Source organism: Ambystoma mexicanum, chromosome 5q (genome assembly GCF_040938575.1).
Source record: "Ambystoma mexicanum isolate Mex_15411 chromosome 5q, UKY_AmexF1_1, whole genome shotgun sequence".
Lineage (NCBI taxonomy): Eukaryota > Metazoa > Chordata > Amphibia > Caudata > Ambystomatidae > Ambystoma > Ambystoma mexicanum.
The window spans coordinates 1,054,025,859-1,054,042,532 of NC_090933.1; the positions used below are offsets into that span (position 1 = coordinate 1,054,025,859).

Genomic DNA, 16,674 nt, shown 5'->3' on the forward strand with positions numbered 1-16,674 from the left:
AGGGGTCCCATCACTGATGGTTCAACAGATGTGCCCAACATGGTTGGGTCACGCGATCGAACACATTAGATTGGGATATGGAAGGTGGAAGGCGTGGGAGTTGAGGGAGGGGAGGGTGGGAAAATAAGGAAGGGAGCCTCATGCAGCAGAGCTCACATGCAACGTATTCCTTAGGAAACACAGGGGGCAACCAGCGAAAGGAGAAGAGCGGTTATGGCTGAGGTGATAGTAGGCATGCTGAACGTGAAAGGATTGGACTCCCAGAAAAAGAGATCCCTGACTAGCAACATGTTCCGTAAACAGAAACTGGCGATCCTCTTCCTGCAGGAGACCCATTACTAGCAGGGGGCGGAATCAGCAATAAAGGTCAGAGTTTGGTAGAAACTTTTGGGCCTCTCACAGGAACTCCAAGAAAGAAGGTGTGGGGCTCCTACTTGTTAAGTAATTTAGACTGACAGGGATTCAGGTCAAGAGGGGGTTCGGGGGCCGGTTCCTGGGAATAAAAGGAATTCATGAGGGGACACAGCTCACACTTGCCAACCTCTACGCACCCAATGTGGGACAGTTGGGATTTCTACGTCAGGTATTTAGAATGATGGATGGATGGCTGTGCGGAGGGTGCAATGTTTTTGGGTGGGGATTTCAACGTGGTGGTGGACCACACGCTGGACTGGTGGTCGGCAAAGGGGGCGGGTATCAAAGTAGCAGGCAAAGAAAATCTGGCTTTTCGGGACCTTCTGCAAGATCGCTATTGGACGGATGTCCGACAGGCTCATTGGCCGGGCCCGGGGGAATTAGAGAGGGGGGGGGGGGGGTCTATACGTTTTTCTCCTCCCCACATCAGACCTATACGAGGATAGATCTCCTGCCGATTGCCAAAGAACGGGAGGGTGAGGTAGAGGCGCCCAGAGTGGAGGCGATCACGTGGTCAGACCACAAGCTGGTGGTGGCAAACTGGCAGCTCCCTGAAACTCGCCGGCATTTTAGATGAGGTGCAACGATACCTTGCTGTGGGACCGGGTGTTCAGGGACTTCCTGAGGAAGGAGATACAGACCTACTTTGAAACCACTGATAATGGGAAAGACTGGTATGGCGACAGTTTGGGAGGCAGCCAAGGACACCTTTAGGTGGCTACTTATTGACGAAGGGTTTTGCAAGAAGAGAGAAAGGGGGCTAATTGAGGATATGCTTCCAGAAGAGCTAAAAACGCTGCGGTCCCAGCTACCCAAACAGGACACAGACAAGGCAAGGTTACTGGGCGAGATGAGGGACAAGAGGCAGACACTGTACTGATAGGGGAGGTGGTAAAGAGGACGAGGTTCACCTGGCAGAGGCATTACGAAAGGGGAGGCACAGTGGGGACTCTCCTGGCTAATAGATTTAGGGGATGTAGGGTGGAAAGGATAATAGAGGGAGTATGGGATACTGAGGGACGTGTCGTGAAGGGAGGGAGAATATCAGCTTGCTTCACGGGTTACTATAGGGAGTTATACACCAGGCCGTTTGAGTAGGAAGTGGGAGCGGTCTGTTAGTACTCGCCTGTGCGGCACCTCCCCAAGCTCACAAGGGCAGAAAGCGAAGCCCTAGTAGGTGAGATTACTCGGGAAGAGGTATTGAGGTTCATCCAAAGATTGAAAACAGGGAAAGCTTTTATAAGCAATACAAAGCCCCACTGGCTGCACCCCTGGCTAAACTGTTCAATTCCATAGTGGGGGAGAACACAATACTGCTGATGTTTCTTCAGGTCCCAATAGCAGTTATCCCGAAGCGGGGAAAGGATCTAGCTAACTATGCATAACACAGACCCATCTCCCTCCTCAACGTTGACGCCAAGATCTTTGCCAGAATACTCACATCACGCTTGGAATCTTGCCTCCCTCGATTGATCCATCCTGACCTTGCAGGCTTTGTACTGCACAGGCAGGGAGCGGACAACATGCGAAAGACGCTTCATGTCCTTAATGCTCCGGCGGAGAAGGAAGAGAGGGTACACAGTGGCTGGCCCTGGATGCCGAGAAGGCATTCGACTGGGTGAGCTGGGCCTTTATGGGCAAAGTTTTCGCATACCCAAGGATGGGCCCAAGGTGGACCGGCTGGATGGCGGCCGTATAATCAAATCCGACCGCCAAGGTGGTGGTCAACGGGACCGAATCACAGGCCTTCCCCCTACAGCAGGGCACACGCCAAGGGTACCCGCTCTCCCTGCTGATCTATGCACACGGTGGGTGGGGTGGACTGCAAGATTAGTCTCTTTGCTGATGATGCCCTGCTTTATATTACCAGACCATCTCATTTGGTTCCCCTCTTGCTGGAAAGTCTGGTGCAATACAGGAGGTTATCGGGTTTAAAGTTAATCTGGGAAAGTCATCGGTTTATGCGTGAGGGTGGGGGGGCTGTCGGATAGGGAGATGGAAAACATCGCAAGGTTACCGTTTAGGGTGCAGGAAGATGCCTTTTGCTACCTGCGGATACAGGTAACGCATTGCTTCGGGGACCTCTTTCCTAGAAATGTCCTCCCTTCGTGGCCAACCATAAAACGAGACATGGGAGATGGTCGAGATCAGGGCCGTCATGGATGCCATGTTTAAATTGTATAAAGATTGTGGTGCTCCCCAAATTACTGTTCTTATTTCAGATGTTACCCATAGGTATCCCTGAGTCGTTCACCAAGGTGAAGTTGGCTATGTTAAGATTTCTCTGGTCAGGGTCCAGACACAGGGTTGGCTACATGACATTGACTGTGCCAAAGGGGGAGTGGGGTTCCCGGACCTGGCGACATCATCATAAGGCGACCCAGCTGCGGGTCCTAGTGGACCGCCTCAATCCACGTTTGGGCAAACAATGGGTGGCGATGGACAACACAGTGTTAGCTCCGGTCACATTAGATGAATGGCTGTGAGTCCCCCAGAGCCTGTATCCCAAAGAGGGTGCGCAATCACCCCATCTTAGAGGCTCTGTGGTCCATATGAGGGAAGGCGGGGACAATAGATGGCTCACTACATGGCTGTCGCCCCCGAGTTGTATCTGGGCCCCCCACCATTGAGGGATGCATTGAAGAGCCATTGGCATTCCAGTCCTGGTACGAGGCTGGACTAAGCAGGGTGGGGCAACTGTGGGAAGGGGGCACCTCTGTCTCCTTGAGCAGGTTGGAGGGCCTGGGTCTCAAATTGGCGCCTTTCCATTTCCTACAGCTGAAGGGGGTCCTGACGGAGGGCCGCTGGGGTGAAAACTTAAGGAGGGAACTGACGAGTTTTGAAAGATTCACGATTAAACGGAGGAGATCCGGGAGGCTCATAGCCAGATTGTATAAAAGGATTCTTCGAGAACCAAGTGGGGACGGGACCTAGGTAGGGACATTGAGGAGACTTTATGGGCGCTGATGTGTAGGAGGGCTAACCGCTCAGCGACCTCACTCCAGTACAGACACCAGAGCCTAAACCTATTGCATAGATGGCATTACCCGCAACGATGATTGCTCAAATGAGGGAGGGATATGACCCACACTGCTGGAAGTACCACTGTGAAAAGGGGGATTATATTCACATGTGGTGGGGTTGCCCAAAAGGTCCAGAAGTATTGGAGGGAGGTCATGTCCTGGATAAAAAGGGGTGGAGGGGATTCAGAAGGAGTTCGCAATGGCTTCTCCTTTTTGGGGTAGGAATGAAAGAGGAGCCATAACCGGTATAGGGTCACAGGTTTCAGATCATGCTGGTCTCCGCTAGATGCTGCCTGGTCCAACTGTGGAAAAACCCACGAATTCTGGTTGAAAAAGAGTGGGTTTTAAAGATTCAAGCCATTAATGATCTGGAGTAGCTCACTCCTCTCCTGGACAAGTCCAGGTCTGACATTGAAGGCCTGTGGCTTCCTTTCTTTGAGAAATATGGGCAGTGAGGGGACAGGGGAAAATATTGTGTTGGGGGACGAGGTGGGCCGGCCATCACTAGGGGAGGTCAACATGTCCTAAGCATCACCTGGGGAATTGCACGGTGGAACACATTTCAGAGGATGCTCTCAAGATTCATGGATAAGCATGCTCTTGCGCTGCCTGGTTGGAAATTAGGTACCATCCTTTGTTTAGACTTTGTGAAGACAAACTTTGCTGCAAGGATAGAGGGAAGGCGAGGGGAAGGGCGGAAGTTTAACTGTGTTGGTTATAAGCGAATGCTTTACTGCGGACCTGTGACGTTTTAAATAAAATGCCAATAAAGTTTAATTTTGAAAAAAACAACTCTGCGTTTGCATAACGAGCAGGGCTGAAGGCGAGTGTACGCAGGTGGATGGAGTTCCAACATTTTTCAGAGGGCACCTTGATATGCTCATTTCTGGTGACACCAAATTCAATTGGTATGTTAATTAGGTCCCCACACTTTTAGGACTTGACCCCCTGATAACGAGTCATTAGGGGACAAACTAAGCACATTTTCCTGCATTGTTTCGGCGCATGTGGCAAGGCCAGAGATCTTGAAAGTCTCTGGCCTTGCCACATGAAAGGTGATTGCGACAGATTAACATAAATTAAGATGACTGCTCTCCCACGCCAGCCATTTCAAACTCTGCTTCCAAACTACAGAGCATATTTTGGATTAGGTTTGGCTGGGGATGCCTCCCAGGCTAGCTATCGTGATGTTATGTTATACTGCCATGGGAGGAAAGGAGGGAAAACCGCAATAGCCTAACATTTTAAAATAACCTCATCTTCACAACTGTGCATTATTTGTGACTAAATTATACAAAAAGGTCAGGGAGACCCTGGAAAGAGAAAATTATGTAGGGGAAAAAGTACGCGAGACACTTAATATGGTGCTGTAAAAAGGACAGACCATTAGTCCTGTATGAATTTATGTCTATATAACGTCTACAATTTTAATTTAGAATAGGGATTAAATACTTCTGTGTTTCTGCGCACTCCTGTCCATAGTAATCCATACTTCTCCCGGTATTTGAGATTTGGGCTTTTCATAGATGGTGCAAGTGAGGGTCTGAATTTATAGCACATATTATACAGTAAGGAATACATTTTTAAAATTGCAGGCCGCTAGCCAGGCATACAGAGTTACTTACCACCTAAACGCAATGCTCCACATGCACACAGTATACCATTTCTTCTTTCAATTATCACTCACCATTGGCTAGTGGTGAGTTCACATTTGTGACCTGTGATTCAAGATAGCAATGTGACATTATTTAAGGAACATTTCACTTTATTTGAAAAACAAATGTTGCAGTATATACAGATCAGACACTGGATGTCTAGCACTCTTGTGGTACAGGCACTGGTGACACATGACCTTATACCTTTTAAGCATTTGGTCTTCACTCAGAATTTCAGGTCTTGGGGACAGTGGACAAGGCTTGAGGCCAACAGGGCACTCCCACTAGTCTGAGCTACCAGCATAGAAAGCAGGTCTGTATTTGGCTTCTGGCACACACGAAGAATATGTGAATTACAATTCAGGGCTTTATTAGAGGGGTTGTGGTAGGGTTGGTATATTTAAACAACTTTGGTGAAACATTCCTAAATTGGAACAATTCAATGGGGCAATTGTAACTGAAATTGATAAAAAAATCTTGAGGCAGGCTGCGCCAAAAGACCCAGCTGTGCGTCTGTTGGCATACCAGTTGGGGTATACCCTATGGCAAAAAAAGATTGTGATGGATAACCAAAGCCCTGTTAGCAGCCAGTCAAGTAATTGTGGCCATGTGGAAATACTCTTGTACTCCAGACAGTGATGTGATGTGATACAGAAGGATGGTTGACATTTTAGAATAATTCTTACCATACAGAACACACTGGGCCAATGTATCACAATTTGGGGGGAATCTATGGAGAACATTAAAAGGGCAAATTGAGACTTTACCTGACCCACAGGCCCACAAACAGCCATATGTCTGTCAGCTTCAAGGTCAAATAGAAGCTCTGAGTTGACTAGTCTGATTTAATGTCATCTTCTTGTGAAGAGTGAGGGTGGTTAAAAGACGGATATGATTAATTGGAATTCGGATACATTAACCTATCGGGTTTAAGAAACAATAAAAAGACAAATTAATAAAAGAGAAGTGGTGCAATTGGAAGTGGCAGTGAGTCCCAAGTAGTTAAGTGTTGTTCAAGATAATCAATACAGCCAGAAAACCTTGCTAAGAAAAATAATAAACCTTACATGAGCATTGCCTTTGTGCCCCACAAAGGAAAAAGATAAATTGCGATACCGCTGCCAGTGGGTGGACGTGGCTTTACAGTACTTAATCACATGATAGGCAGAGGAAAAACAGAATTCTCAGATGCAGCAAACTGAACCATAGCATATGGAAACATACCCGCTTGGGGTGAAAGATCCTGTGGCGACACATTGTAGCAGCTTCAAAACCTCATTTGCAAACAAAGACTACAACAAGGCCCTGAAGAAAGTCTTGGCCGCCAGAGATCAACGTTGCTAAGCAGAAGCGGACCAGTCGCCGTCTTCACTCTGGATGGTTTGCATCTGAGGTGTCCTAAAGTTCAAATAACTAGATTGTTTCCTAGTAATGGACCACTACCTTAAACTATGCAAAAAGTGGTTTTAAAATGCTGCCTATCCACTGATACTTGATTCAGATCTATATAGTGGATATATCCACCTCTACAGTAGGTGCCAATATCAGAAATGCTTGTCTCCTGACGGAAATGCACAGTCTTATGAACCCAAAATGTCCATAATTTAATAGAGGGGAAAGGACTGGTCTCCAGGAGATGCCCATAACCCTTTCTGACTTGGATTGTTAGGGATTGTTAGGGCACATCACTAAGCATCAGCAGGACCAGGTTGAAGAAGTGGTCTACTTAGTGCTAAAATGCTCAAAGAGGGACACTAATAATTGTTCCAGTCGTCTTTCAACCTTTATTAAATTCACAATCAAGACATCTTAAAATTCACACTGTTCTGTTGCGATAACGAAAGCCAAAAACCGCAGAGATAAAGCGATGTAAGTGATACAGGCAAACAATGATGTTCCATATAAAACGTAATAACAGCAAGTGTGATGCACATTAAATGTTTATGCCCAAGAAACAGGAGTAAGTAACTAGAAGAACCAGTTGGCTTTTTTGAACTTCACAAAATGCAGCCAAAAAGGCAGCTGTGCGTTTTAGAAGACTTCTTTACATCACACACATACCATCAATTTTGCAAGCATGAATAACTTGCAATTGGTCCATTAGCTCTTGCTCACTGGCTTGAATCTGGTTTAGCAACTCTTCTGTTGTGTACTGTAATAGAAAACAATTTAAGATATTTTCAAAATCATATGCAAATAAATAAATAAAATGCTCCTACTCAGTCAAATACCATATGCAGGCCAAACCGACACATCCATTTACTAAATTAACAACCCATGTGCTTAGCCACAGCTGCTTTTTACGTGAATCACTCACAACTACAATACATGCACTGGCAATTGTCGGCAGCATTCTTGGGATGGTGATGATCAGCCAAGGGTATTAAAGCGCTGAAATTGCCAACTATTGTTGCCAAGGATCGACTATGGTTGGTGATAGAAATTGCCCGAGTGCATTTCCCCATAGGGATCAACATTCAAGATCTCCATCTGCCTCCAACAGGTTAGCCCTGACCTCTACACATCTATACCATTAATGTTTCCTAACATACAGGTTGTGCTAATGTGCCACCTAAACTACCCAAAACTAAGAACAATATTTATCACAAATCCCAAAAAAATAATGTTTAGCCTAAGAGCTACCTCAAAGTGATTAGGTTTTTATTTGAGTGTGCTCATTTGTTGTCAAGAATGTTCTGCTGACCACTGGGTTGTGCAGAGCGAGGATGTAGACCTAATCCTTGTTGCTCCGCGGAGGTCGTTCAATATCCTGAAAATAAACATCCCGAAACCGGCTGCTGTTTGCTGTAAAATACAACTATGCAATCCAAACATCTCCTCTGTGGAATAACACCCTCACAGTGAGATAGAAAGGCTAAAAGAATAAATCGGCGCGATGCGAGAACCACCTAGTGCCGTGCGCCATTTTGCAGGAAACGTGGTACGGAGACCGATGCAGGACCGGACCCACGAGACGCACTGTGGAGACACTGGAGAGGCATTGCAGCAAGCCCCATAACGAGGGCGACTGCATTCTTGGAGGACTTCAGTCCATTAACACTATCGGAGGTAATGCAGCAGTCCTTGCCAGAATGAGACACTGGAGTGGACACTGGAAGACTCTCTTCCGCCGAGTCCTATCCCTGACCACGCTCGGATTTGAGGACGGAACCTCAGGGCGGGCACCCCATAGGGGAGAGGGCGCAGATCCATGTTAAAAATTGCTTAAGAGGCAGTTATTAATCTACAACGCATTGAAAGAGGGGAATCCTAGGTGGAACGCGGGCCAAAACGGAGACCGTCTCCACCAAGCCGAACACAGACATACTTGATAGCTGGACCGGAGGGGGGACCGAGCGCTGTTTATGACATATACGCTGCACGTACAGTCAACTACAATAATTGCAGATCAGACCGATAGCCAGACCAGACGGGGAACTAGACTGCCGGAACTTTTAAACCTGCTGTGCAGATTACGGGAGAAACAAGCAACTGCAGGGAATGAAAAGATGCTGCAATCGGTCGGCCCTGACATGCCAATGTTAAAGGATTGACAAGAAACTTTCATACAAACGGCAACCAGATCAGCATACACAACGGGAGCAGGAGCAAAGGCAGTGCTCACCCAATCAGACGAAACCCCGGAGGAGGAAAGACCGGATGCCCTCCTTTGCACTCCCTTGGGGTAGAACACTGACGCAGACCATATGCAGGAGCCACCACATGAAGTACTCCTAAACAGGGTGTTCTGGGCAATATATTGGGCATACGTCCGGTCCTGTCAAATAGGACACCAGGAGAATCCCCACACTACTGTGCACAAGTCGAGGAGCAGTCCCCGCCGCATCCGGTGGGGAAGGGAGCTAATACTATAGATCAAGGTGCAGAGGCACACAGCTGGCAGAGCGAGAACAAGGGAAAGGATGACAATCGCAATACCCACAGGGCACTTAGAGGACAAATGACCACGGGGTGCCTATAGAGGTCCAAGAAGGGAACGGATGGAAGGAACGCATGAGGGAAAGATTCAGGCGCAGCACCAATAAGGAAGGTCGGGATACATCAATCAGGAACCATCCCGACGACCACCCACAAAATGGTGAAAGACCAACAAAAAATGGAAGCCTATGGTGGCCCCAAGCCTAAAACAGCCAGACAGAACCCCGACCAGCAAGAGGGAGACCCAGGCGCACCAGCGGATGCAGGTGCAGTGACCCTGGAGAACCTCATGACATCTGTTCAAGACACACGGAAATTACAGGAAAATATGATCCAAGAAGTAGGGGTAGATGTGTCACTGGTACGAGCAGACATGGGAAAAGTTAACGAGAGAGTAGCGTCAGCTGAACAACAGATAAGCGACTTGGAGGACATAGCAGACAATGCACAACAAAATCAAGGGCCTCGTGGGGGCCACGGGAACCCTCGAAGATAGAGCAGAGCACGCTGAAGTACACTCTAGGAGATGTAACATTCGCTTGGTGGGGGGTCCCAGAACGGATGGAGGACGATAGCACAGAGCCCTTTGTGGAATAGATAGTACTGACATACTGCGACCCCGAGGCCTCTCCAAATTGTTCACAGTGGAGAGCGCGCACAGGGTCCCCGGTCACCCGCCACCTCCGGCAGCACCACCCTGGGCCATAATAGCCGAACTCCTCAACTTCAGGGACCGAGACGCAATCCTGCAAGAGGCTCAGAAACAGGGGAATGTTCAGATGGAAGATGCACGGATCCCGATATTCCCAGACTTTACACAAGGAGGTACAAAGACGATCGTTTGACTCAGTGAATAGGAAACTCCGGGAACATGGCCCAAGATATATAATGTTCTTTCCAGCCAAACTAAAAGGTTTAGCAGATAATCGAACACACTTCTTCCTTACACCAAACGAAGCCTGGAACTGGTTAGATTCCAAATACGGCCAACCCACCAACCTGGAGGTACGGAACGGCAAAGAAGATAAAAAGTGATGATGACTTAAAGGTTTAGACTACTACAGACACAACATGTAAGATATTCTACACAACCATGGAGTAGGAAGAATGGAAGCAACAGAATCTACAGCCAATGCTGTGGCCGAGCCCCAGACTGCGACCCCGCTGACTCAAGCGGGACCGAAGGACTTAGCGGTCCAACCTGTATCTTTTTTTGTTGTTTTAATGTTTAGTGACAGAGCCCCGTCACAGCTTGCTCCCGTGCAAAGAAAGATGGGGGAATAAGGGTAATGAAGGAGGGAGGGAACCGGGAGGGGGTTTGTTTGTTTATTCACTTGATTACGCGCACCAAACCTGGAGGTAATAGGGCGCAACAATAAGCAAATGCAAGGCTTACATAATAATACAATACATAGCAGTATACACATATAATGGACATTGCAGAAATACAGAACACAGTTCAAGGTACAAAATAGGCGACTATATATTTACAATAATATGTACAAGTTTACAGTATGAAAGGTAATTCGCTAAGTGGAACTCACCAACTCAACAGGTAGAGTAGAGGCAAACAGTGACTGTGAATTTCAACAGTGGACAGTGAGCGGAATATGGCCCATTCCACTTATAACACACAGTGGCATTCTGTTATGTAAGGGATAGTAGGTAAGCGGCCAGCAGAGTGGGAAGACTATGGGTCGGTTTGGATGATGTATTTGATAACATTTTTCCTAAAGTGTAGGAAGGGTTGGGCACTACGCAGGTCTTGGGGAATAGTGTTCCATAGTTTCACTGCCTTTACAGGGAAACTATTACCACCGATGGTGGCAAGTCTAAATCTGGGTATAGTCAGGCAATTGGTGTTACCCACTCTGGTTGGCCTGGTAGAGATTCTTCTTTGGGATTTGTCTGCCAGGTAGCTAGGGGCAGCCTTGTTAAGGGCTTTGTGTGTCAGGGACAGTGTCTTAAGCTGAATTTTGTTATTTGTGGATAGCCATTTATGTTGACGTCTGAGGGATGAAATATGAGTTCTTTTGTTAGTGCCTAGGGCTGCTCTAAGGCATTATTTTGTAATATCTGGAGCTTCCAAATAGTGGTTTTATTGCCCCCACTGTAAAGGGCGTTACAGTAGTCAATTCTGGAGAGTATTAAGGCTCTGGCCAGAATCAGACAACTGTTCTCAGAGAGGAAAGGTTTACCTGCTTGTAGCAACTTACAAGCGTGATCTGTAGATGAATTAAGGGATTTAGACAGTGTGGCATCCAGATAGAAGCCCAGGGTTTTTACCTCCGTAGAGACTTTAATGGTATTCCCATCAATATTAAATGAGGTAAACTCCTGTCCATGTTTTTTTGATATTGGCCTGTGAACCCAGAATCAACAGCTCAGTCTTATCATTTAAGCATAAACCATGTGTAGCCATCCATGCTTGGATGATAAGATATATCTTGTTCACCAACTCCGTGTCCTTACTATGATCCCCAGAAAGCGGGAGGAGAATCTGAGTGTCATCTGCTTAGTATACGTGACACTCAGAAGATCCAGAACATCAAACAGGGGTTTGGTGAAAATATTGGAGTGTGTTGGCGAGACACAGGAACCCTGTGGGACACCGCACTGAATAGGGGTCGGGTCAGCTTCTGCCGATGGAGAGAAAACTCAATCGTTTTCTCACGCAGGAAGGATTCAATCCATCGGATAGCTTCCTGGGAGAAGTGGGCAGCTGAGTCAAGATGGCCACAGAGGCCTCTGATCGACCAGATCAAATGCGGCCGAGAGATCGAGCAAGAGCAGAAGTACTGTCCTACCTTTGTCTCCCAGCTCGTCAATGGGGTGGGGGGGAGGAGTGGGAATGGGGGGGGTAAAGGAAAAGGGTACTAGAAACAGCCCAAACATATTGCGGAAGACCGAACCTTAACTAGATTAACAACTGACACTACAATTTGTTACAACCAGGGAAGGTTGATGGCTCACATGAGAGACTAACCAAACTTCACTGTAAAGAGGTACAATCAGGGGAACAGCAGGGAACTCAGACGACCCTGATAGAGGGGAAGCTCTGGGGGACTAAGACACAAACACAAGTTGTACGTCACTTAGGTACCTGGAAATGTGTGGGGCCTGGGTAGAAGGTGACCACCATGGGAGACGAAGGACATACATTTATTATACGGGGCACGTTAGAGGGACACAGTTTATATATAGTGAACCCGTATGCACCCAGTTCGGAAAATTGAAGATTACTTCCAGAAAATGGGCAAACTGATGGGTAGAGAGAGGCCAGACATCCTCATATGGGGCGGGTGGGGGGGTTTAAATGATTAGACGCAAACATGGACCGAACGGGAACCTACCAACGGCCCCGATCAACACGTTCCCTTAATAGAATAGTGCAGGAATTAGGAAGGGGGGGGTCACATGGTAATGAATACTCATACTATTCACCGGTGCACAAAACACTGTCGTCTGGATTATCTTTTGACAGGCACTGAGGATGCACACAGATTCTCTCAGACAGAATACTTAAGAAAAGGTAATTTCCGGTCACACCCGATTGGTCACGCTGCTGCAGATGGGACGGCGTCGTCCAGCGATAAACAACCTGGAAGTTAGGAGTAGAACAACTCAGAGATAGAGCCTTTAACGTAACCATAAGGGAAGAGATGGTCTCCTTTCTTAGGAACAATGAGGGATCGGTGGAAGAGGAGGGTGTTCTATGGGAAGCCCTTAAGGTAACAGTGCGGGGGACGGGGGTTGTATATCAAAAGCGGTGGGAATAAGGAAATCTCTCTCCCAAAAACTGAAAAAATCAGAGGGTGTAATTAGCAGTTTAGAAATTGATCTAGGGAAGGAGAAATGGGTAGGACAGGATTTAGTGGAGGCAATCGGGACAAACTCTGCATTAAGAAGCCTTAACCAAATTTGACAGGGACCGCTACACTAAGAAAGTACATGGGGAGGGAGACAAAGCGGGTTGGCTAATTGTGTGGCTGATTCGTAAAGAACACCTGAGGGGAGCAATTACACAGATTACCGATAAGGGTTCCAGGGTTGCCGTTTTCCATGCCATTGCAATGGACCTTTTGGCCAGCACACATACCATGTCCATAAATGAATTATAGGTCTAATTTTGCCTATCTTTCGATAGGCTCCCAGGAGGCATTCCTTCGGTGTCCATACGTACCGGGTCACACCAGCCTTTCTACAGGCCTGTTCCATCTCAGCCCAGAAGCATTGCATCTTCCAGCACCCCCACAACATATGCGACATTCCAGCCCCCTGTGACCCGCACCAAGGACAGAGTGGGTTTGTGTTGCTACTGAATTTAGCTATTCTGCTCGGCGTGATAAGTCCTGTATAGAACATTTAGTTGGATCAACCTAATTCGGGCATTTTGTGACACTTCCCGGGGTACATCAGGATCCTCTCCCATTCTTTTTCAGTTATGTCGATTCCCAGATCTGCCTCCCATTGTTGCTTCAGCCTATCGCTTTGGGGGTTGGGTCTATTTGCTAACAGGCTGTAAAGCCTGGTTACCGGTTTCCATCCATTGCCCAAGTTGTGTAATAGGGTTAGTATTGGGGCTGCCTCTGGCTCCTCAGGCCATTCCTTTCACTTCTTCCTTGCCACCCTCCTGATGTTCATATACCATAGAAACTGCCCACTGGGCAGTCCCCCTTTCTCACCCATGGATTTAAATTCCCTAAAAACGCCCTCTAAATATATATCTCCCCAGGTGTAAAGGCTGTACTTTTCCCAGTGCCTTACGTTTGCCAGGTCTGATCTCACTGCACAGATTTCAGCTGCGATCAGGGTTTCGGCGAGTAGGGGTGTTCGCATCCCATCAACTGCAGGGCCCTGCCTCCAAACCTTCCTGCCTAAATGCACAGTCATTCGGACGTCACTTGAGTGCTTCAGTGTGACCCACATTATTTCTTTTGGGCGCACAGGCAGCACTAGTTGCTGTATCAGCTTAGTCTCCGATGTGACCTCATCTGCAAGCCACTTGGCCACGAACCTAAGTTGTGCTGCCAAGTAATCTCTCTCAAGGTCTGGTAGTTGAACCCCGCCCTCCTTGTATGGTAGCATAAGTGTGGTCAGAGATAACCTGTGTCTAGTGGGGCCCCAAAGTAGCTCATAGCAGTGACCATTGTGGAAGAAGTATAGTAACCTTTGCAACACTATGATTTTGGCAATAGCGACCCTGTCCATCACTGATAACGTGAGTTTGGACTAGAACTTCATGGGCTTTGAGTCATCGGACCGCGAGTACTGTGTTGACCCAATGCATCAGTTCAGGTATGTGCAAGACATTCAGCCCCAGGTACCTGAACATATGTCATTGCCATCGGAGCCCAACCTTCGGGAGATCCACCCCTGGTTTCTTCACCAGCCCCGCTAGTGGGAATATACAAGAGTTCTCCCTGCTAAAGGAGATCCCGACACCCGAGCAAAGTTCCCCAGCACGTCCAAGATCACCGGTACATTGAGGTGTGGGTCCCTTAAATACAGCAGCACGCCGTCTGCATACAATGACACCACGTGGTGTATTCCGCCCACCCTAATGCCCACATCAAAGAACTGTTTCCTGAGGTAGATCGCTATGGGCTCTAACCCCAGGATGTAGAGCATTGGCGACAGTGGGCAGCCCTGTCTGGTGCCCCTCTGAATGTCCCATGGTGCCGATACCATTCTACCAGTCTTCACCCTAGCCACTGGTGCTTCATAGAGAATTTGGATCCACCTAACAAAGTACTCGCCCAGACCAAATTCCCTCAGAACTGCGACCAGCCATTCCCAGTATAGAGAATCAAACGCTTTTATAGCATCCAGGGAGACTACCGCGTATTGTTCCTGCGAGTCTGCTGTTTGCGCAATAATAGGTTGCAGCCTTCAAAGGTTTATTGCCGTGTTACGACCTGGTATGAACCCAGTCTGGTCCCCATGCACTATGGACCCTATAACCTTCGTCAATCGTTTGGCCAGTATGGTAGTCAGAATTTTGATGTCATAATTCAGCATTGTTAGCGGCCTCTACGAACCACACTCAGCTGCGGGTTTCCCAGGTTTAGGTACCGGGACAACTAATGTCTCCCGCATACTCCTCGGTAACATTCTTGTGTTGTAGGACTCCTTAAACACCTTGTGCAGGACCGGGGTTCACTCTGAGCTGTATGCCTTGTAGAACTCAGGGGGTAGCCCGTCGCTCCCAGGGGCTTTACAGGTAGTGAGCAATTTAATTGCTTCGCTTAGATCCTCAGCCGTTATATCCATGTCCAACATTTCTCGCTGGGAACTATCAAGTGAGGGCAGGTCTATTTCTTCTAGCGTGACTAGTATAGCTCCCTGAGGTACTATCGTGTCGTGGCAGTACAATTGGGAGTAGAATTCACTGAAAACATCGTTGATTGACAGTTGTGATGCGTGCACCAAGCCAAATTTGTCTTAATTTCTGTGATCCCTCTTGCACAGCCACGACAGCAACCTGCTTGGTTTATCGCCTTCCGAGTGTGCCCTAGTGGTTTTTGCAATGTAATCAAACTTGGTCAGTCTAGCCCAGGCGCTTTGACAACTGTGTCTGACTGCTGCTAGTTCCAGTTCCACCTCCCTGGTTCTCTGGGCGCAAGCCTCCATCGGCCTGATCTTCCTCTCATTTGCCTCCAATTCATTCCTCAGCATCTTTCCAATTCCCCCAGCACTGGCAATGACTTCCCCTCTGACCACAACTTTCAGTGCCTCCCAGATTGTGTCCCAGCACTTCATGCTCCCCAGGTTGTCCTTGTACTCCTCAATTTTGCTCTGCAGGTCCCGTCAGAAGGCACCATCCGTCAGGGCTTCCGTAGGCATGCACCACATAGGTATGGGTGGTCTAGGGCCTCTCATCCTCCATTCCATGAGCAGCGGCAAGTGATCTGATATTGATCTGCCCAGGTATAGCGATGACACCCCTTGGGACAGGTGTGTTTTGTCTAGCAGTAGAAAGTCTATCCTGGTATACAGCCCATGGAGCGACAAATAATAGGAACATTCTTTACTCTCCGGGTGAAGTTCTTGTCACACCTCCACTAGGTTCAGGTTCTCCATCACTTCATTGAGTGACGACGGGGATACCTTTGCCCCTTTCGTCGCCTGGCTAGATCTGTCAAGGGCGAGGTCGCGAACAAAATTAAAGTCCCCCGCCCCCCAGATGAAAAAACAATCTTGGTAGGGAGCTAGCTTTACACTCAATTTGGTCAGATATGTCGCGGTTCTACAGTTAGGGAAGTAGGAGTTAACTATGCAGACCTCCAGCTGCTTGATGCGTTCTCCAAGTATTAGATACCGTCCCTCCATGTCCACCTCCTTAGATAATGGATGGAATGGCACTTTATCGCTAAACCAGGTGTACACCCCACGTGCATATTTAGAGTATGTTGCTCCGAAGCCTTGCCCGCCATTGTCATTGCCCTCAGCAGTGAGGCGAGTTTCCTTCAGCAAAGCAATGGAGACTCGCTTCCTTTTCAGAAAGGATTTAACTCCGTTTCTGCGCATGTAGGTGCCCAACACTCTGACATTCCACGTCAGCACTTTAATGTCAGCCGCCATTGCTGTCTAACATGACCCAGCTCTGCCTCCCACCCACCCTTTGTTTCCACCCGATAATT

The 16,674-nt window shown here is 47.9% G+C and overlaps 1 protein-coding gene across 2 annotated transcripts in view; it reads right to left on the reverse strand.

The window, feature by feature from the left end:
• Positions 1-16,674, reverse strand: part of DSCC1 (DNA replication and sister chromatid cohesion 1) — a 332,122-nt gene that overhangs the window by 239,375 nt on the left and 76,073 nt on the right. For both annotated transcript variants that reach the window (XM_069621553.1, XM_069621554.1), the window contains exon 4: positions 7,154-7,244. In XM_069621553.1, the coding sequence (XP_069477654.1) occupies positions 7,154-7,244 (91 nt within the window). The remainder of the gene's footprint in view (positions 1-7,153; positions 7,245-16,674) is intronic.